Genomic DNA, 22500 nt, shown 5'->3' on the forward strand with positions numbered 1-22500 from the left:
TAAATGGTAAAAAAGCCAATTCCAAGGTAATAAACATTGGTTATGAGATTACATCTTATTTCAATTTACTGGGGGATATAGCAAGGGTAAAACGTTATAGAGTTTGGTTAATGGGATGGTCCATATTACAGGGGTCATTAGTTAGAAGCTAAAGGCTATGCAATATATACAAAGTTAAGTTAATGTGAATTTAGTTGGGGAAGTCAATACGAAACTATATTAATGAAGAAATAATTTGGGTATAAATTAAGTGTGCTGATTTCCCCAACTAAGTTCACATTCCTCATTCTCACTCTCTGTATGCGTTTTTCTTTATTCTGGTGAAGAGCTAACGTTAGAAACGTTAAGATATATGGACCGTCATTAACCAAAACCTAAAACTTTTCACTTTGTAAAATGAATAGTAGGTATATATACATGCCGCACCTGGTATATATTTATGTTTGTGCATATGTATATACATATATGTGTGTGTGTGTGCGCGTGTGTGCGTGCGTGTATGTGTGTGTATGTATATATATATATATATACTCTTTACTCTTTTTTTACTCTTTTATTTGTTTCAGTCATTTGACTGCGGCCATGCTGGGGCACCGCCTTTAATCGAGCAACTCGACCCCGGGACTTATTATTTTGTAAGCCCACTACTTATTCTATCGGTCTCTTTTGCCGAACCGCTAAGTAACGGGGACATAAACACACCAGCATCGGTCGTCAAGCAATGCTAGGGGGACAAACACAGACACACAAACACACAGACGCATATATATATATATATATATATATATATATATATATATATATACATACGACGTCTTCTTTCAGTTTCCGTCTACCAAATCCACTCACAAGGCTTTGGTCGGCCGAGGTTATAGTAGAAGACACTTCCCAAGGTGTCACGCAGTGGGACTGAACCGGAACCATGTGGTTGGTAAACAAGCTACTTACCACACAGCCACTCCTGCGCCTATATACATATACACACATACATGCACATGTATATATACACACATACACACAAACGATCACACACACACTCACACACACACACACTCACACACACACACACACACACACACACACACACACACACACACACACACACACATGGATATGACTTTAAAAATCCACTAGCGCTGATAAGCGTACCTTAGAGCCGTAATTATATGTTAGCTGTCTACAGCACCGCTCCATGTTTTCACAGCAGGGAAAATGTACCATTCCTCACACATTTTAATTACTATTTAAATTTTTACGACGATCCTGGTTGCTTTTTCGCAGCGTTTTAGCAAAAGTTTGCCAATTCTCTTCGACCTTCACTTGGTCTCCACCCAAGTGTTCGTGAGTAATGCGATTCTGAAGGGAGATTGCTCGTAGTTCGCTTCTCACTTCTGTTGTTGCTACGGTGGGCCACTCTCTTGCTCATTGTCACAGCAGGCTGTAACTGAGTGTGAGAGTTTCTGGGTCTTGTGGTTGACTTCTGTAAATGAAGAAGTGAACATTTTCTGCGGTGTCTCCAGAGTTACGAACGGTGCCACCTTCTACTGCTTTTCTGCCTAAGGATAAGTAGCCTCTGAAGTTTGTTGCTATCATTATTGCTTTTTCCATTTCATATCTATTGGACAGAAAATCCTTAAAAGGCTTTTGTTGTTACATATGCAGCAGCTGGTCTTTCTGCCCTGGTTGCAGTCATAAAGCCTTTCACTCAGCATCTACGAGAGGCTCCTATTAAAGAGTTACTTTGTAGTCTTGCGGGGTCATTAGGACATCCATATCTATAGTGATTCCAGCTGACCACGTAACACCACAAATTACGTCGGCTCTGTGTATCTTCTCACTATAAAAGTGACTAAGAGTCGCAAGTGGACGTCGTCAGCGATATCCTTGATGGTGACTCTTGTGTTTCTTCTCAAATATTATCTCGTATTATCTGACGTTGTGCGTTCACCTCATTATTTTGAAAACAAATCATATAGTACCATATACTCTCTCTCTCTTCCATAATAAAGCGAGAATCCACTCCCAAGTGTCAGCGAAACTTCTCAAATTACCAGGATAATGCTTGATCTGTAGGATTCCTTAATTGATCCTGGGTGGCTGCTTCCTTATTGGGATGTCTATATTCTGACCGTAGTTTATTTTTTATCGCGCATAACTTTTTAAACAGTTATTGACACCTGCTCTGAAACACTCCATTGAATATACTAATTTATTACACTTCTTTATTTATTACCTGTATATAAAACTACAATTGCTTTTTCAACACTTACATTATGCTTCTTCAACCCTTCCAGATCGTATACTAAATAATTTGAATTATATTTCTTCAACGACGCAGCATCCTTCTTCAACTTCCTACACAATATTATTTCCTGCTATCAATACTTAACAATAACTGAACGGTAAACAAATTATTTCTCCTTGTCACTCTGTCTGTCTGTCTGTCTGTTTCTCTCTCTTTATGTCATAGTCTCTCCCGTATCTCTTCTACACTATAGCCGCTCCATGTCGTATCCCCCCCCAACCCTATAATCTCCTATATGTCTAGTTTCTCCTGTTATAATCTCCCTCCTCTTATCTTCCTCATGTTAAAGTATCCTTCATGTTATTGTCTCCCAACACAATTTCTCCATGTTATAATTTCCCCCTTGCCATAATATCCTCATTATTTCATATTTTCTTCAGGTTATTGTCTCCTCATGACATAGTTTCTCCATGTCATAACCTTCCCGCTATTTCATAGGCTCCTTCATATCATAGACTTCCCTAAGTCATAGTTTCTCCCTTATCATTGGTCATATTCTGTCATATCCTGCCATATTCACCTCCACCATGTCATAGTCTTCCCCATGACATGAACATCTCCATATAGACACCTCCATGTCATAATTTCCCTACCATGTCATTATAGACTCCCCATATCGCAGGAGTGGCTGTGTGGTAAGTAGCTTGTTTACCAACCACATGGTTCCGGGTTCAGTCCCACTGCGTGGCACCTTGGGCAAGTGTCTTCTACTATAGCCTCGGGCCGACCAAAGCCTTGTGAGTGGATTTGGTAGACGGAAACTGAAAGAAGCCCGTCGTATATATGTATATATATATATGCGTGTGTGTGTTTGTGTATCTGTGTTTGTCCCCCTAGCATTGCTTGAAAACCGATGCTGGTGTGTTTATGTCCCCGTTACTTAGCGGTTCGGCAAAAGAGACCGATAGAATAAGTACTGGGCTTACAAAAGAATAAGTCCCGGGGTCGAGTTGCTCGATTAAAGGCGGTGCTCCAACATGGCCGCAGTCAAATGACTGAAACGAGTAAAAAGAGTAAAAAGAGAGAGAGTATATCATATCCTTCCCCATGCCATAGTCGATGAGACATGTGAAAGCATATGGACACTGCCACTTTCTTCAGATTAGAAATATAAAAAGTGTAATTATTACCATAGTTATCAGTCCAAATTTTGGCATAAGGCCAACAATTTCGGGGGAGAGGGAAGTCGATTATATCGACTCCAGTGCTCAATTGGCACTTATTTTATCCACCTCGTAAGAAGGAAAAGCAAGAATGAAAGAATGAATCTGAACTTAGAACATAAAGACGGACGAAATTGCGCTAAGCATTTTGCCCAGCGTGCTAATGATTCTGCCAGCCCACCGCCTTAATTATTACCATAATTATCAAACGCTGTCAGTATCATTGTTGTTATGAAGGGTAAACAAGAGTAGGAACAAAAAACCGGCTAAGTGAGAAAGTTACTAAATTTCTACTTCCGGTGTTATGTTTGTATCGAACTGTTGGTTCAGTATTTCACTTTATTATGATCATGTTTAATCTAGTAAAAAGCAATGCCCAGTTATGAACGCAATGCTCAGTGAACTTGCTGAATCAAAGACTCGTCAGAATGACTGCATATTTGTTGCTTGGTCTATTGCTTAGTAGCAACACTTTTTTCTGGAGCACACTGAACCAGAAAAAATCTCCACTCAATCTGACTGTTCAATTTGTTTAACATTAGATCTCAGTTGTAGATTATTGTTTGAATGACAGGTAAAAAAATTTTAAAGAGGCGTAATGCCAAGAAGGGTTCAACAAAGTGTTTAGTTTAGTATATGGTCTGAAAATATGACTGATACACAACGCGAACGTTGGGAAGAGAAACTGAGTGATGGGTTATTTCGATATTTCAACAAGTTATTTGTAGATTTTGGGCATAAACGATGTTAATTTTCCAAATGAATATCATGTAGGATTTTATACCCATTAAAGGTCAGTGTGTATAAAACACCTATAAACTATAATTACATAAATATACTATATATCTGTGAATATTACAATACTTACCTATGGTGTATTAACCAAAATTCTGACTCCGTAAATAACACTTTTTTTCATCTTTGTTAATAGATATTGGGGTTTGTTTGAGTGTAGCGGTGAGAACTGAAACTCATATAACAGAGTTGTTAATCATCACTTCAAAAACTCATCCCACTGTAGGGAAAATCTAGAGCAAATTAACGGTCGCTAAGATTTTGAATTGTCAATCCTTCGACAGAGAGCTCAGAATGGCTTCAATGGGTTTGCTTCAGTTCTTACATAAAAAACTAAAATGGTATGCGTGTACGTCTGTATTTGTATGTATATTTATATAGAGACAAACGGAAGTGGTTCTCAACTCATTTGGTAGAAGTTACAGATATTATTTAAAAACTGTTTGATTCGGCTCCATGCAACTCGAATTTTCGTGGGCTTGTAAAACGAACCTAGTTCGGTTGCTTCTGCCTGGGGACCTAAGTTCGTTTTACAAGACTTCAAAACTTCAAGTTACATGGAGCCGAACCAAACTGTTAATAGAATTATGTATGTATGTATGTATGTATGTATGTATGTAGTATGTATGTATGTATATATATATATATATATATGTGTGTGTGTGTGTGTGGTGTGTGTGTGTGTGTGTGTGTGTGTGTGTGTGCGTGTGTGTGTGTGAGTATGCATTTTCACGTGAAAATACTAACCTACTAACCTGTGGGAATATATGTGGATGGTATGCACACACAGAAATTTGAATGCAAGTGCACAACCACGAATATTGATGCACATGTAATTGCGTGTGTGAGTGCGCGCGCACGTGCGCGTACATATGCATATTGAAGAAATTACATACCTGGGGGTAGACCATGGCAACTGTTGGAGAACACCATCATTAAGAGAAACAGCTTCCATCCCAGTGACGTCATTTCCTGTTGCTGACCATTACATCACACTGGAAAAAATATAGAAATAGCTACAGGTTTAGTTAAGGAGTATTTACCATCTCCATTTTACTATTGTATGATTAGACTTTACAATGGTTGTACTAATACATACTGTTCACTATTTTCTATACCATTTCGTATTCTTTCTTCCTTTTTCTTCCTCTCTCATAATTTTCCTATCTTTTTTGTGTTTATTCTTCTTGCTCTAAGTTTCATTCTTCTCATACTCTCTATGATATCATTTTAATTATTCTCTCTTCTCTTACTGTGTGTGTGTCCTTTATTTAAATTCCCTAGTTTAAGGAAGAGGAGCAGCATTTTTTTCTTTTTCGGTTAACTTAGAATTGTGTGACATTGATGCGATTAATGTAAATATTGAAATCTTGTAGAAATTTAAACGAAACCACAGATTTTAAAGACAGAAAGTTGTGAGGAGGAAGAATCACGGAAAAGAAAAACAAGAATACATGGGTTACCGTAATGATTAATTGCAAAAGTAATTTCTCATCAAAAGAATAGAAGAGAAGGCAATTACCTTGAGTGGGAAAGAGGAAGAAAATATTCACCTGCCACTAGTATAAGTCTATATATAATCCGATAACTTTTCTCTTTCGCTGACGACGGCTAAAATGAAGTAAAAATGCTCGAAGTTGTTTCCCTTGCTAACTCGACAAAACAATAATGTTAACTAATCTCCCATATCTTTCTTTGAACACTGTATTTAACATACTGAGGTTATTTCTGATAATGAAAGCATTGGAAATACTCAAACTCACCGTTTATTATATTTAGTGGGAGTGAAGTTTAGCGGAATACATCCAGTACTTAATACAACAGAATAAGGCAAAGGTGGGTGAGGGTCAAGTTCTACGCTGTCGCTTGACTTGCTAGAGACAACAAATAACTCTCTCTCTCCCTCTCGCTTTCTCTTCAACCGCTCACTCTTTCTCTCAAATAACACAAACTATCTTTAAAACAATAATGAAATAAGATATTCAATAATTTAAACTTAAAACCTGAAAGAAACATTACAAGAATACATTTAATCCTGGGGCTGTTCGACCAGCTTTGGAGTGGGAATAACTACTACCACCACCATCACCACCACTGTTACTACCATCGCCGTCACCACAACCACCACCAACAGCAACAATAACAACAGAATAGCAGCAGAATATTTTTCTTTATATTTTTACAAAAGGTTCCCAACATTTTTTAAACAGTTACTGTGTGAATTGATAAATCAAACGATAATTTTCTTTTCCATAATTCATAAGTTTTATTTATAATGTTATAAATAGTACAAAAACTTGTGTTTAAGCGTATACTGCTAAGCAAAAGACTGTACATCATTCCCATATGCTGATATTTCAACGTTCATTTTCACTACCTTATTGGTTATTTGCATTTACTCTTTTATTTTTTTTTTACTACTGGAGCACCGCCTTTCGTCGAACAAATCGACCCCAGGACTTATTCTTTGTAAGCCTGGTACTTATTCTATCGGTCTCTTTTGCCAACCGCTGAGTTACGAGGACGTAAACAGACTAACATCGGTTGTTAAGCGATGGTGGGAAGACAAACACACACACACACATATTTTATTTTAAAAACTTTTTTACTTGTTTCAGTCATTTGACTGCGGCCATGATGGAGCACCATATATACACGACGGGTTTCTTTCAGTTTATGTGTACCAAATCCACTCACAAGGCTTTGGTCAGCCCGAGGCTATAGTAGAAGACACTTTCCAAGGTGTCACGCAGTGTGACTGAACCCAAGACCATGTGGTTGGGGAGCACCACACAGTCACTCCTGCGCCTATAACCTATTATTATTATTATTATTATTATTATTATTATTATTATTATTATTATTATTATTATATATTAGAAGCAAAAAAAAGAAGAGTGCCATTGTTATCAAGTGATATTAACCAAAATGAAGTTTAATTTTTAGGGCTGTTTCGCGTCCTGACTGGTACGAGCTGATTAGATTTTGGGATCGATCCGGTACTGGACAAGGATTCTGGATTATTTGTTATATTTACTTTACTTTTCATGAAGTATTACGGTTTTACGTTGACTTTCAAGTCTTTCTCTGATTATCTCCCTTGAAAGCACGCTCATGGTTTCTACGTAAGTTGTGGCGGCTTTGCTCTTTCCAAAGTTTTATTTTCGTTTCTCTGTAATTCATTTTACTCGCGCTTCTATCTTAGAAGAAACTAATGGATAAAGAAATCAAATTACATAAACAAGCGGCAGCAAAACCGTTCGGAAATTAAATAACATTAACATATTCAGTAACAATAATAAATTTAATCTATCCTCGACAATTTTTAGTTTTACCAATCGCTCCTGCTTACGAGGGGCGTTCAATAAGTAATGTCTCTGACCCACTTGCAGTTGCAATTATTTATATCTCTATAGATTAAGTGGCAAATTACAGCTCTGAACTAATTGTGGTTTCTGATTTACAGGTGTTTGAACTGAGTCAAGTGTGAAATGGAGCCTGTTGAGTGTCGAGCAGTGATCCGGTTTTTGTATTTGAAAGGACGCACACCAAGGGAGACTTTTGATGAAATGAAAGTAACTTATGGTGATGATGCCCCATCATATGACCTTGTAAAACGCTAGCATCGTGAATTCAAACATGATCGGAACTCTGTGGAAACAGCTCCCAGATCTGGTCGCCCTCCTTCTGCCATTGATGAGGCATCTGTCCGTCAAGTTGAGGCTGCCATTTTGGAAGATCGACGCATAACTATTCGCCAAATAGCCCACGAGGTCAAGATTAGTACCAGGTCTGTGGAAACTATCATTCATGACCATTTGCATATGCAAAAGGTGTCTGCTAGATGGATTCCCAGGTTGCTCACACCTTTCCAGAAGCAAGAACGTGTCGAGCGCTCGAGGATGAATTTGGAGATGTACCAAGAAGATGAGTCAAAATTTTTCAAAAGACTGATTACACAGGATGAAACCTGGGTCCATCACTATGATCCAGAGACCAAAGCCCAGTCAATGCAGTGGAAGCACCGTGACTCACCTCCTCCAAAGAAGGCAAGGGTGCAGCCCTCCGCTGGCAAGGTCATGCTCACAGTCTTCTGGGACCAGGACGGAGTAGTGATGACAGATTTCCTGGTAGAGGGTACCACAATTACAGGAGCCTATTATGCTTCACTTTTGAGGAAATTAAAAGAAGCTATCAAAATCAAGAGGCGGGGCAAGATCAGCAAAGGCATCCTCCTCCTGAAGGACAACGCTCCGGTCCACAACTCGCGTGTCACCAGATCAGAAGCACAGGCGTGCGGCTATGAACTCCTCCCCCATCCCCCTACTCTCCTGCCCTTGCACCCTCTGATTTTCACCTCTTCCCAGCCATGAAGTTGTTTTTGAAAGGAAAGCGTTTCCCAGATGATGCAGTCTTGATTTCTGAAGTCACGTCGTGGTTGGAGGACCAAGCTGGGGTCTTCTACAAAAACGGTCCCCAGAGCTGCATCAAACGATGGGAGAAATGCGTAACTCTGTGTGGTTCCTATGTAGAAAAAGACTAATAACTGTACCAAATTTCGTTGCTCTACTGCTATGGGAAGTGGGTCAGGGGCATTACTTATTGAACGCCCCTCGTAAAACCTCTTATCTACTTGACAATTCCATTTCTAGCTCCGCCTAGGAGGAAGATTTACTTCTTTGACTCATGTTTTTGTCCTTTCCCTTTTCTTTCACGCACGAATAAATTTTTCGCTGTAATGGTCATAAAGACACTATATCAGTGGATAGACTAAAAAAGGCCTTCATAGAGAAAACTGTCCCTGTTCCCACTGCAGACCACACACACAGACACACACTCACACAACATTACAAACACGGCCTGCACTCCCACCTTCACATTCCGTGACTGCCATTGGGATCAATCAGGTACCGGACAAGGATTCTGGATTATTTTTCCGTTTTTTTTTTATTTAATTTCTGAGAGTGGTCGGGTTCATTACTAGCATTCTCTTTGTGAGAGCAGTCGATGATTTTAAAAATCCTCCCCGGCTGATCGTTGAGAGGACGTTGGTGTTGCCTTGGCGGAGGTTTGTGCTCTCTGAGTGCTCTTGCTATTGTTATTATCATTATTATTAAGGCGGCGAGCTGGCAGAATCGTTAGCACTCCGGGCGAAATGCTTAGCAGTATTTCGTCTGTCTTTACGTTCTGAGTTCAAATTCCGCCGAAGTCGACTTTGCCTTTCATCCTTTCGGGGTCGATTAAATAAGTACCAGTTACGCACTGGGGTCGATACAATCGACTTAATCCGTTTGTCTGTCCTTGTTTGTCCTTTCTGTGTTTAGCCCCTTGTAGGTAGTAAAGAAATAGGTATTTCACCCGTCGCTACGTTAGGAGTACAATTTCCGCCGAAGTCTACTTTGTCTTTCATCCTTTCGGGGTCGATAAAATAAGTAATTGACTCATCCTCTCCCCCAAAATTGCTGCCCTTGTGACAAAATTTGAAATCATCATCACCATCATCATTATTATTATTATTATTATTATTATTATTATTATTATTATATTATTATTATTATTATTATTATTATTATTATTGAAGATATCACACAGTATCTAATATTGTGATGTTGCAGATTAAAGACTTTGTGCTTTGTGTGTACCGGGTATTTGTATTTGTCACAACAAGGACCTCAGACAGTACTTTACGCAGCATGCGTACAGTTCCACGTAAAGTCGATTTTTGCAATATACCAAGATTGTAGGGTATTTCTAAAGTGTTTATGTGTTTTTTCAGGTTGGGTGGTATGGACCGCAATGCTCCGATGACAACAGAAACAACCTTTAAATTTGACTCTCGCATCTTGGGTTTCCACATTCTCAGGTCTCCATGTATATCCACCTTTTCTTTTTCTTTCGTGATAATATGTTGGTCTTCTGGCACTGCCACATCGATTATTAGGCACTCATGCGTTCGTTCGCCTTAGGGTGTGGAGGGTACCATGCATTGTCATCGTCTTTCGAATAGTGCGATTGAGTTGGTCTCTTCTCGTATCCATTTCAGAATGGGTGCACTGTGATGGACTACAGCAACAGCCCATATATTGATGGTAGTTACAAGGTTCCTTGCGTTGAGTTTTGACTTCAAGAGAAATTTAAGGTGCTTTAAATTTGCAGTGGTGACATTGCCTGTCATTGCTCTGTGCAATATATTGTCTCCCATTCGATCTCCGTTCGGCAGTTCTATACCTCTTCAATCTGCTCTTTCCCCCCTCTTCAAAGTGAGCACTACACGCTTTGAGATCTCGTCTTCTATTCCAATATCCTTGCTGTACAGTCTCAACCAGCCTCTCCATTTCAGGCTCTGTTTTTGCGAACAGTTTTAAATCATCTATGAAGAGAAGGTGAATGAGACGAAGTCCATTCTTCCTTAGTTCATATTGCGAGTTGACTTTGCGTAGAACTACAGAGAGTGGGATCATGGCTATAACAAATGACAAAGGTGAACAAGACTCTCCCTGAAAGATACCTCTTTTGATTGTTACCTAGGCTAAGTGCTGGTTGTTACAGAAAAATCGTGTTTTCCAACTAGGCATACTGTTCTTGGTCAGTGCACACATGTTCTCAGCTACTCCACCCATGTCGAGTGTTTCCAGAATCCTCGAATGCGGCAACTTGTCATAAGCTTTTGTTTTTGGCCCCGTTTGCAGTTCTTTATTACGACCTTGGCTATCACAAGGTGGTCCTTGGTGTCCTTGGATCCTTTTTGGCATCCCTTTTGTTCTCCTGGCAATAGACCGTTTTCCGCAAGGAATGTATATATTTTCCCTGTGAGGATGCCTGTTAACACTTTCCCTAAGAGGTTAAGACAAGTGATGGGTCTGTAATTGCCCACCTCACTGCTCTTTGACCGATCTTATTATTATTATTATTTTTGCATTCTTAAATCAAATCCCGCTGAGATCAATTTTGCCTTTCATTCTTTCAACATCGATAAAGAAGACCTACCACTTGAAATTGCTGGCCTCATACAAAACTTCAAACTACAAAGATGGTGATTTAGTAAAATAACTTAATAGCATTTCTTCTTACTACTTACGTCCTGAGTTCAAAATCTCGCTGAGTTCAATCAACTTTGCTGTTCATCTCTTCGAAGTCAGTAAAATAAGTACCAGTTTTTCATAGAAATTGGGTCCGTGAATTATCCCCACATTCGAGGGGTAAATAATTCAATATTATTCGTTGATTTTGTGTCGCAGCAAAACTCTCGAATCCGCTTTGAGTCCTGCACTTCTCAGCTGGTATTGAGAATTTTCCTTGTCTCCTTGTACGTTGTTCAATCTTTTTCAAAGTTGTGGTCTTGCCATTTTTATATCGAAGCTTTCTGTAACCTCATTTATAATTTATATATTAGTCTTTTTCCCATGTCTGTTGTTGATTCTCGTTTTTCCTTCATAGTTATCTTTCATTTCAGCCTCTTGTTTTGTATTAGCTTCCTTGAAGATGGATAAAAGATTTTATTTTGTTAGTGTTTTGTAGCTAATTGTATTAGTTTTCGATTATCTTTTTATAGATATTTCGTAGCCCTACAAATGTTTTATACAAGCTTTACAGCTGTATAACATCCCTATTTCTTTTTTATCTTTTTTTGTCACTGTCACAGATTTTGACATTTTGAAATTGAGTGAAGATTTTCAAATTAGGTATGTTGATATAATTTTTCACGCTGAATCCAATTGTGTAATTCATTTATTCCAGAAACATATTTCAAAAATGTTACAGAGGTTTAAAGTTTGATCAGTTTTACCCAATCAGAAAACAAGATTTGGAAGCTGGCTTTTTATGCATCATCGCTGTCTATCAGAAAATGAAAGAAAAAACATTGCGACGACAAAAGTTGTTAGTTTTAATAAGTTTTAATAGGTGTGAAACTGTCGAACGAGCATGCAAATAATTTAAAAAAGAAAAAATCCTCAACGATTCTTTTTGCGACAACTTAGGCGTAGGTGTATGGTAAGAAGCTTACTTCCCAATCACATGGTTCCAGTTTCAGTCTCACTGCTTGGCACCTTGGGCAAGTGTCTTCTACTTCGGGCCGACCAAAGCCTTGTCAATGGATTTGGTGGACGGAAACTTAAAGAAACCCGCCGTATATATATATATATATATATAGATATAGATATATATATATATACATACATACATAATATATATATATGTATGTATGTATGTATGTATGTATGTATGTATGAATATATTTGTGTTTCTGTTTGAACCCCCTCCTTGCTTGACAACCGATGTTGGTGTGTTTAAGTCCCCGTAACTTAGCGTCGATAAAAGAGACCGATAGAATAAGTACTAGACTTACAAAGAATAAGTCCTGGGGTCGATTTTCTCGACCAAAGGCGGTGCTCCAGCATGCCCGCTGTCAAATAACTGAAATAAGTAAAAGAATAAAAGAAAAGAATAATGTTAGAAAAATACTGTACGTTAGGATTAGACCTGTTTAGTGTTTAGGGTCAGGGTTAGGGCTAAGGTTAGGTTAGGCTTAGGATGATTTAGGTTTGTGATTAGGATTTTGTGTTACAGTTAAAGTAAGGGTCAGGATTAGAGTTTAGAGTTAGGGTTAAAGTTAACTTTAAGGTTTGAGTTAGTTTTAGGTTTAGGTTTAGGGTTAGGATTAGGGTTAGGTTTAGTTCGTCGTCAAAGAAATTACATAGGCTAAAAGAACATATACATTGTGGTGATGGTGGTTCGGAAAGCAGACTAAAGCTTCATTTATTATGGCAACAGGCTCCAATATGTCTGTGGCTTTCGACTGGCTAAAATTACTCAAAATTTGCAATCTTTAAAAAACAATAAACTTTTTATTTATTAATTTATGGCAAAAATGAATTTCATTTTCATAATTTGCATACAAAATTAAGTCGCTGCGCCAAATCTGAAAACAATTGAAACAAAAATAAAAAATAGAAAACTGTGGCAACAACAGAAAAGATTCTCTCCTTGTATTCATAGTGAATATATTTTATCGCTATCAGATTTTAGGTGGGTTTTTTTCTAAATGCCATCTTATTTTGCTAGTTTGTTTAACGCTTTATGGAAAATATAACTATTATTTATTACTGGAACGGCTTGAATATTAATGACTTTTCTTTATTATATTTAGCTTTGCTTTAAGTATTAATCTAATGCATTTATAATATTACTTCTAAATCTTTTCTTTCATTTGTGTACATTGTTCGTCGATTCCTAAGTATTTATAAGTCCGTGTTTGGTCTAATTCTTTCATTCTTCATCTGGCATGATAGTGGTATTCTAATTAATTTCCATCGCTGAATTTTTAATGCGAATCTCATCGAAATTTCTCTGGTAAATCCACACAATCTTTGGATGTTTATTATCTGCAGTGTACAACATTGACCCAAGAGAAGAGCTAGTGTTTGTAATTCTTGAATTACATCCAGGTTTAGACTATCAGAGTCATAATTCCAACTTTGAAAAATTTCTTTTCTTAAATCTTCCTTACATTCCTCTTTATTTATATTTTTACTTGTGCTCATCTTCGTCAGTTTCTGTTGACCATTATTAAATGTCTTTCTGAGTACAAATTACCCCGAGGTCGACTTTACCTTTCATCCTTTCGGGGTCGATAAATTAAGTACCTGTGAAACACTGGGGTGGGAGTCGATGTAATCGACTAGTCCCCTTCTCCATAATTTCAGACTTTGTGCCTATAGAAGGAAGGATCATTAAGTAACTGTTCTAGGATTTGGATTTGACTAACAGTCAAAACTTGAAATCCTGCAATATTGTCTAGCTGAGTCATATTGGCCCGTCTCATTCTAAAGATACAGCAACATACACCAATGGCACTTCGTCCAGAGCATAAGACTATGAAAGTTAAAAACCTGATGATCAAAAACATTTTAAGGACCTCATATAAAACTGCTGAACTAGAATGCAGTCATATTTTTCAGTATAATACAAACATATATGTTACATTGAAAATATGCTTGTATTCTAGTTTTATGCAATATTTCTCGAATTTTTCTCTCTAATTTGAGAAAACCTTTTTGCGATTAACTGAAATGTTTTAATAATCTGCAACGTAATTAAGCGGAGTCGCCTGCACATATACACACATACACAAGCTCAGCTCTTTCATACACAAATGTGTGTGTTTAGGTGTAGTTTTGTGTGTGTATATACAAACATTTCTGTTTAATAGCATTTTGGGTAATTACATAATTCGGTTAACCGCAAGATTTGGATTTTAAAAAGTAGCAAAAATATAGCATAGAACTGAATATTTATTTGATTTGATAGGAACGATGAGATCCTGAAAGCTTCTGTTTCCATCTTGAGTTAAAATGACTGAAGCCAATATTTTGTGTTCACATACCGAAACAGTCAAATGTATTCAAGTTATTCTAACCATGTCAATGATTTAATGCTTTTATATTTTTAGTATTTGTGTGTCTCATTATTATACTGAAGAAGTACATTCCACTATGTTAAATTATGTGTTCTCATATGTCTCGCACTTTAGGTGATTCATTTGTTCATGAGTCTTCTAGCCTGACTCTACAGAATTCATAGCATCAACCTTATGGTAGCACTTAGTGCAAGCATTTTCATCTTATGTAATATGATATGTAATATAATACATGTATATTCAAGTATATAACACTTCAATAATTAACCATTGTTTTTAGCATAACGTTTGTAAAAAGATAATTTAAATCAAGTGGTGGATAGATATCATTTCGCTATTTTTATTATTGACATCACTTTCCTAAGATTGACTCAATGAAATTTTCTTTAATTCACATCATCACAGATATTGGCGTTGAGTAATTCAGAGTAAGTCATCTTCAGGATGTGTGAATTGAGTTAAACTTCGATAACTGAAGAACATATATCAAAAATAGCTTGAAATGGGTAGACCATAAGTAAGTTGTGTATACAAAACATCAAGTAAAGCATGTTTTATTCTTATATTATATGATTAAAACTTGTAACGTAGCCACAGTACCTTACAACTGATATTATATTGAGTTCTAATTTATCGCCTACTATCCAATTTCAATCATTTACATACTATTACAAACACTAATTAATTGTATAAGAATTTCAGTCGTCGAAGGTATGCAATTTCACACCCTCATAGTAATGTGAAACTTTAGGTGTGAAGGCGTGAAACAGGAATCTCGTTTAAATATATATATATAAATCCATGTGTGTGTGTGTATTAATATATATACATATACATGAATATATATCTGTATGCATGTATGTATGTCTACATAGATATATATACATATGTATATGTATATGAAAACTAAATTAAATGTTCCAAATATATAACACTATTTCCTATTTATATACCATTGTTTATGTAATGATAGTGCTCAATATTTTGAGAAAGGATTTTGTATTTTAACCCACCCGCCAAATTGGTTCTGGAAGAACTGAGATCAATGATCGAAAGCGTTCGAGGCATGATTAACTTGTACTTCTTTTTCTTTTCTCTCAAAATAGTCTAAGTTTACTTTATCAAATTTTAAAAAAATGATAGAGTGTGATTTGATGAAGATTTGTCTGCTATTACAAGCAAGACGAGTGACAAGGTAGAAACTCCTTGGCTGGTTTGTAATTCTGAAAATAATTGCCAGGGAGAGATAGCTGCTTGATATAGCAAGTATTGAGCTTGAGGCTTACACATACCAAAAATGGAAAAAATTCATATACAATTATTCTATTCTTGTAGTATCGTGATATAATACTATCGAAACGTGTTTTCAAATTTGATAACAAACACTCAGACAAAGTTAAGTCTGTTATGTTTATTGTTATGCCTGAGAGTATAACAACAGCTAACATACGCCACTGACACGTATATTATATATGTATAATTTTATGATGCATTATTCTGTCATTCTTTTACTAGTTTCAGTCATTTGACTGCGGTCATGCTGGAGTACCGCCTTGAAGGGTTTTAGCCGAGCAGATCGACCCCAGGACTTATTTTTTAAGTCTAGTACTTATTTTATCGGGTACTTTTGCTGAAGTTACGGGGACGTAAACACACCAACACTGGTTGTCAAATAGTGATGGGAGGACAAATACACACACACACACACATGTATATACGACGGGCTTCTTTGAATTCCCATCTGCCAAATCCACTCACAAGGCTTTGGTCGACCCGAGGCTATAGAAGAAGGCACTTGCCCAAGGTGCCACACAGTAGGACTTAACCCAGAACCATGTGGTTGGGAAGCAAACTTCTTACCACAGCCACGTCTGCACCTATTAGCGTACATATCTTTACAAATTTGACCTATACACAGGTTTGTCATTAGTTAATCAGGCGAGGAGCCATGCCTTTAATCTTTGAAGACTTCCCTGATGAAATCAACGAGGTTGATAAACAGCTGTCGGTACATTTCTCTTGGAATACGTGCAGGAGTAGAAAATTAAACTCACGCACATGTGATGTGTCTATGTGTATGATCAAAAAGGATAACTTGTTAATATGCTTTTCACAGAGAAAATAATATCGGGTCATATGCTTCATAATACATGAATGTAAGGTTCAAACATTAAGATTGTATGCAATCGATAGAATACGATGTAAACTTTTAAATGTTTGTCGGTATTTCCAATAGAACGCCTTGATAGTGTGCTTATATTGGTGGAACCGGAAATTCATTTAGGGATAGGAAATCTCTGCAAGAATGTCCTAAATAAGTAAGCTATTGGCTCTTCTCCTCTCTGCGTGTTGAACATCTAATTTCAATTGCGAATATCCCTTATTTGTAGTACCTCTGAAGTAGCAAATGTTATGGAGGGTTTCGTTTCCTCTCTCTCTCTCTCTCTCTCTCTCGCTCTTTCTTCCTCTCACACTCTCTCTCTCGCTCTTTCTTCCTCTCACACTCTCTCTCTTTCTCTCTCACATATATTTGTTGTTGTGTGAAGACGCATGGTCTAGAGGTTAGGGTGTTGGGCTCGCAATCACAAGGTCTTGATTTCAAATTTTGGACCAAGCATTATGTCCTTGAACAAAGTACATCACTTCTTATTGTTTCAATCCACTCAGCTGAAAAGTGCACTACATGGACATCTAAAACAATTAATCAAAGCAATGGTACTTGTAAGCACGTAGTACTCGCTTGCTGTGGTTGGTTATATTTACTGAGGCATGACTCTGAACTAAGAAAAATCTGAAGTCGCCCACTTCTGTAACCAGGATAGGATAAACAATTAAATGTTCTTCCTTCTGTCAAAATTATCACAGCGTCTATGAATCATTGTGGTCAAGCATTTCTAATTAAAAAGAAAAACAAGTTATTAACAATATGTCCTTGAATCCTTAGAATTTACCCCTAGAATAATTAGGTATCACGATCCTATAATTCTCTAATTTTGTCCGATTGCATTTGGAGCCATAAAAATCTTGTAGCCCACTAGATGGCATATGAACTGAGCCACCAATGATGAAACTATTTAGAAAATATTCAACACAGCAAGCCACATTGCTACGACTAACTCAAACACACGCACGCGCGCGCACATACATACATACATACATACATACATACATACATACATACATACATACATACATACATACATATACATGTATATGTAAATCTATCTACCTACCTACATACCTACCTACCTATGTATGTATGTATGTATGTATGTATGTATCTATCTATCTATCTATCTATCTATCTATCTATCTATCTATCTATCTATCTATCTATCTATATATATATATATATATATATATATATATATAATATATATATACTTTATTTAAAAGCAGCAGAAATATAACAAAAGCTGTTACTCAGAGTTTCACGTTCCCGTTCGTCGGACAGTTTTGTTAAAATAGAACATAAATAACAACATAATCAAAACTAGTTAAAGGATGCACCTTTAAAAATGGATTCGTTTCATTGATCGTGAAACCGGTACTTATTTAATTTCTAACAATGAAATGATGTAATATGTTCCTTATATCACCATAGATTTTATTATACAAACTTTCTGTGACTTTTACATTTCTTTTCTTTTCTTTCTGATATATATATATATATATATGTATATGTATATGTACATACACATACATATAATATATATATATGTACATACACATACATATTATATATATATACATGTATGTATGTATATGTAGGCGTGGCTATGTTGTAAGAAGCTTGTTCCCAACCACATGTTGCTGCTGCGTGGCACATTAGGCACATTAGGCCGGCCAAAGCCTTGTGAGTGGATTTGGTCGGCGGAAACTGTGTGTATGTGCGTGTGTGTGTGTATCATTGTGTCTATGTTTGTTCCCCCTCTCAACAGCTTGACAATCGGTATTGCTGTGTTTGCCTCGTCAGTAACTTAGCTATTCAGCAAAAGAGACCGATGAAATAGTACCAGGTTTCAAAAAAGGACTGGGGTCGATTCGTTAGACTAAAACTTCTTCAAGGTGGTGCACCTGCATGACCACAGTCTAACGACCGAAACAAGTAAAAGATAAAATGATAAAAATATATATATATATATAAATATATATATATATATATATATATATATATAAGTCTGCATAGTACCAAGTTAGATTTAAAATATATGCATATATATATATATACATATATATATATATATATTATTTTTTATACTTTTATCTTTTACTTGTTTCATGTATATATATATACATTGTTAGAAATTAAATAAGTACCGGTTTCACGATCAATGAAACAAATCCATTTTTAAAGGTGCATCCTTTACCTAGTTTTGATTATGTTGTTATTTATGTTCTATTTTAACAAAACTGACCGTCGAACGGGAACGTGAAACTCTGAGTAACAGCTTTTGTTATATTTCTGCTGCTTTTAAATAAAGTATATATATATATATATATATATATATATATATATATAACAGAGATAGATAGATGGAGAGAGAGAGAAAGAGAGAGAGAGAACGGAAAACTCTTCCGTTGTTAGACAACGGATGAGAGTTCTGCAATGTCCTGTTGAACAACCACACAGATGATTTGTGTTCACATAAGCTCATTCTCTCCATCAGATCGACATTAGCTGTACAGGTACACTAGTGTACCACACGTCTGATATTGAAATGATCGCATATCAACGTGAAATTGTGTTTTTTGCTCATGAACACAACGCTCTGCCCGATCTGGGGATCGAAATCACCATCTCGTGATCGTGAGTGCAACATTCTAACCGCTAGGCCATGCGCCTTACACACACGCACGCACACACACACACACACACAACACACATACACACACATAGAGAGAGTGATGTATACATACATGCATACTTTCTGTTGACTCATAAAAAATAAATTACAGCACTCAGTACAAATCTAGAATATTCTATAATACATTATAAAAGAAAGTCTCCGATTTCCAGTACTCAGACTTATTCGTTTCCGATCATCAGTTGATAAACCGAATCTTTTTTATATTTTTTAAATATCCAGTGTCTGAGTATTTCTTGAAATATAAAAGGAAACTTTGAAGAAAACGCTTAGCCTTATATTCTTTTGTTTGCAAAGCTTTACGAACGACACATGCAAAAACGGCTGCTTCAAGCTCACGCTTTGGATTTCATTACTGGTTCTCGTTGTAGGATTATTATAAACATCTTAAACTCCATACAAGCGAAGTCATGAAATTGGTTGCTGTTTAAGCAATGTTCCAAAGTAATACTTTTAAGTTATGTCTTCAAAAACAATAAGTGTGTATGTGGGTGTTCATTTTGGATGCGCCTGTGCAGATGCATAGATATACACATACACGCACTCATGCACACATAAATATACACTGAATTATTTATACATGTATACATGTACACATACGTATATATACACATACGCGCACATAGAGAGCCACCCACACATATTAAAGTATATATCAATAAAACCTATTAATTAAGCATTCCGAAATCAACGTTTGTGTTCATGTTTGTGATGTGTGTATGAAATACAATTTCAAGAGTAAAACAGCATCACAAAATTTTATGTCTCTTTTATCTTTTGTCTTCATTACAAGTATTACCTATTAATTATTTTATCTTTAATTGTTAAATTCAAGCCTTATACAACCTCTTTATCTTTATGTATATTTTAGATCATCACTATTACTGGCCTTTAACAGTGCTTTTTATGTATACATAAAATATATACGTAGGTGTCCATGTAGGTAAGTGTGTGTCGATATGTACACATATATGTATATATATGTGCTTTTCAAGTGCTGGTTATAATTTCGAAAAGTAGTTACTATACTGAGAAGTAATGTGTATTGCAACATCAATGTGGTTGTTGCAAGATCAGTGACTGTTTGTCGCTTGGTTTTCTATTTATTGCGAACTGGAGCGAATTTCTGCTATCTCTATTGACATTTTTCTAAGCCCTTATTGTAATTATAATTTTATATATATATAATTATAATAAGGGCTTAGGAAAAAATATATATATATACCCATATACATATTTTCCTACTTTTCTTAACATGAAACCAATGGTAGCCTTAATTCACAAATAAAGTAATTATATCAACCAATGCGGTACTGAGCACTCATTTTCATCGTTCAACATTTACGTGTGTGTATATATATATATATATATATATATATATATAAATTCGCCATGCTGGACCGTTGAAATCTACAAGTTTTTTCATTCTCTCACTGTTTATTTTTCTCTTATTCCTTTCTGTTGAAGAGCAAAGGCTCAAAACGTAAAAGATTATTTTATTTTCCCGAGCGTCAAACTAATACACTTGCTTGTTGTTCATACATCTGTCTTCGTCTTTTGTTTTTCTATAAATTTCGAACTATATGCGTGTGTGTGTGTGTGTGTGTGTGTGTTTGTTTGTGCGAGTGTATGTATGTATGTATGTATGTAAGTATGTATATATATATATAGTAAACAGACGAAAGAATGAAGATGCTACATGACTTGAAAGGCGACGATTATTACGGTAGCTTGTGAAACCATTTCATCCATATAAATATTGGTTTGTACATATAGAAATTGCATAAACTGAAACAATAATTAATTAATTAGCTAACTGATTTATTAATTAATTTAGTTATTTAGTTATTCATTAATTATTAATTAAGAAGTTACTTTCTGCTACTTCATCAAGTCTGCTAATGTTACTGTGGTATATTTTGAGAATATTCCAAAACTATTGCGTGGAGTTATTCGCCAGTATTTCTTTAATCTTTACTGTCTCTCGCTATGTGCACACACACACACAGACGCACGCACGCACACCACACACACACACACACACACACACACCCACACTCACCCACACACCCACACACATACACGCATTCATTATTATTATTATTATTATTATTATTATTATATTATTATTATTATTATTATTATTATTATTATTATTATCATTATTATTATTACTAATTTTCATGTTTCAGTCTATTTGTCCTTTATTTAGACTTCGACCTTACGTATACCTTACTTATAGATCCTATTACGTGTTCCCTTCACCTTCACATACCCCTTTTGATAACATTGCGTTATACATCTACTTACGACCTTGTTTACGTATTCAATAGCATTAAAGTTCTTCCCTTCAATTTACTTTATTCTATTTAACTGTTCCCTATAATTTTCCACCTACCTAACTATCCACTCCTTTCTTGTACTTATTCATCTTTCTTCCTACTATTATACACACATAATATATTCTAATTGTGATGACATAATTAGAAATTGCTAGCGCATGAGTATCACTCCTTATTTAACCTTTTACTTAATACTAAACTTCCTAAACATCCAATTCCCACTTGTATACCAAAAAGTATAATCAAGAAACTCTAGCCTTTCTGAACATTTATAATGAACTTCTTTATAATTCAGTGCTACAACTAGCAATGAAGTTCATCTATCAGAAATAAATTAACCATTCTGTCAATTAACGTTATCATTTAATACGTTATAATTCCAATCATAAAACAGTTTAGTTTATCATAACCATTCATTAAATTTCACGCATAAATTTGAGTATATATCTCCATATTCTATTTAATTTCTCCTAAAAAAAGCATTCTCTTAGCATATCGTATTTAGTTATCTGCAGGACGATTCTGCGAAATAGTATCATAATTGTCTGGAAGGCGGTGAGCTGGCAGAAACGTTAGCACGCCGGGCGAAATGCGTAGCTGTATTTCGTCT

General features: G+C 36.0%; 1 protein-coding gene across 3 annotated transcripts in view; it reads right to left on the reverse strand.

Moving 5' to 3' along the window:
* The window catches only part of LOC118763056, a 122524-nt gene that overhangs the window by 39367 nt on the left and 60657 nt on the right, over positions 1-22500 (reverse strand). For all 3 annotated transcript variants that reach the window (XR_004998810.1, XM_036502290.1, XM_036502291.1), the window contains exon 2: positions 5160-5258. Coding sequence is in view for 2 of the 3 variants with exons in the window: in XM_036502290.1 (XP_036358183.1) it covers positions 5160-5232 (73 nt within the window). In the remaining variant the exon portion in view is untranslated. The remainder of the gene's footprint in view (positions 1-5159; positions 5259-22500) is intronic.

The sequence above is a fragment of the Octopus sinensis genome, linkage group LG4 (assembly GCF_006345805.1).
Source record: "Octopus sinensis linkage group LG4, ASM634580v1, whole genome shotgun sequence".
Classification (NCBI taxonomy): domain Eukaryota; kingdom Metazoa; phylum Mollusca; class Cephalopoda; order Octopoda; family Octopodidae; genus Octopus; species Octopus sinensis.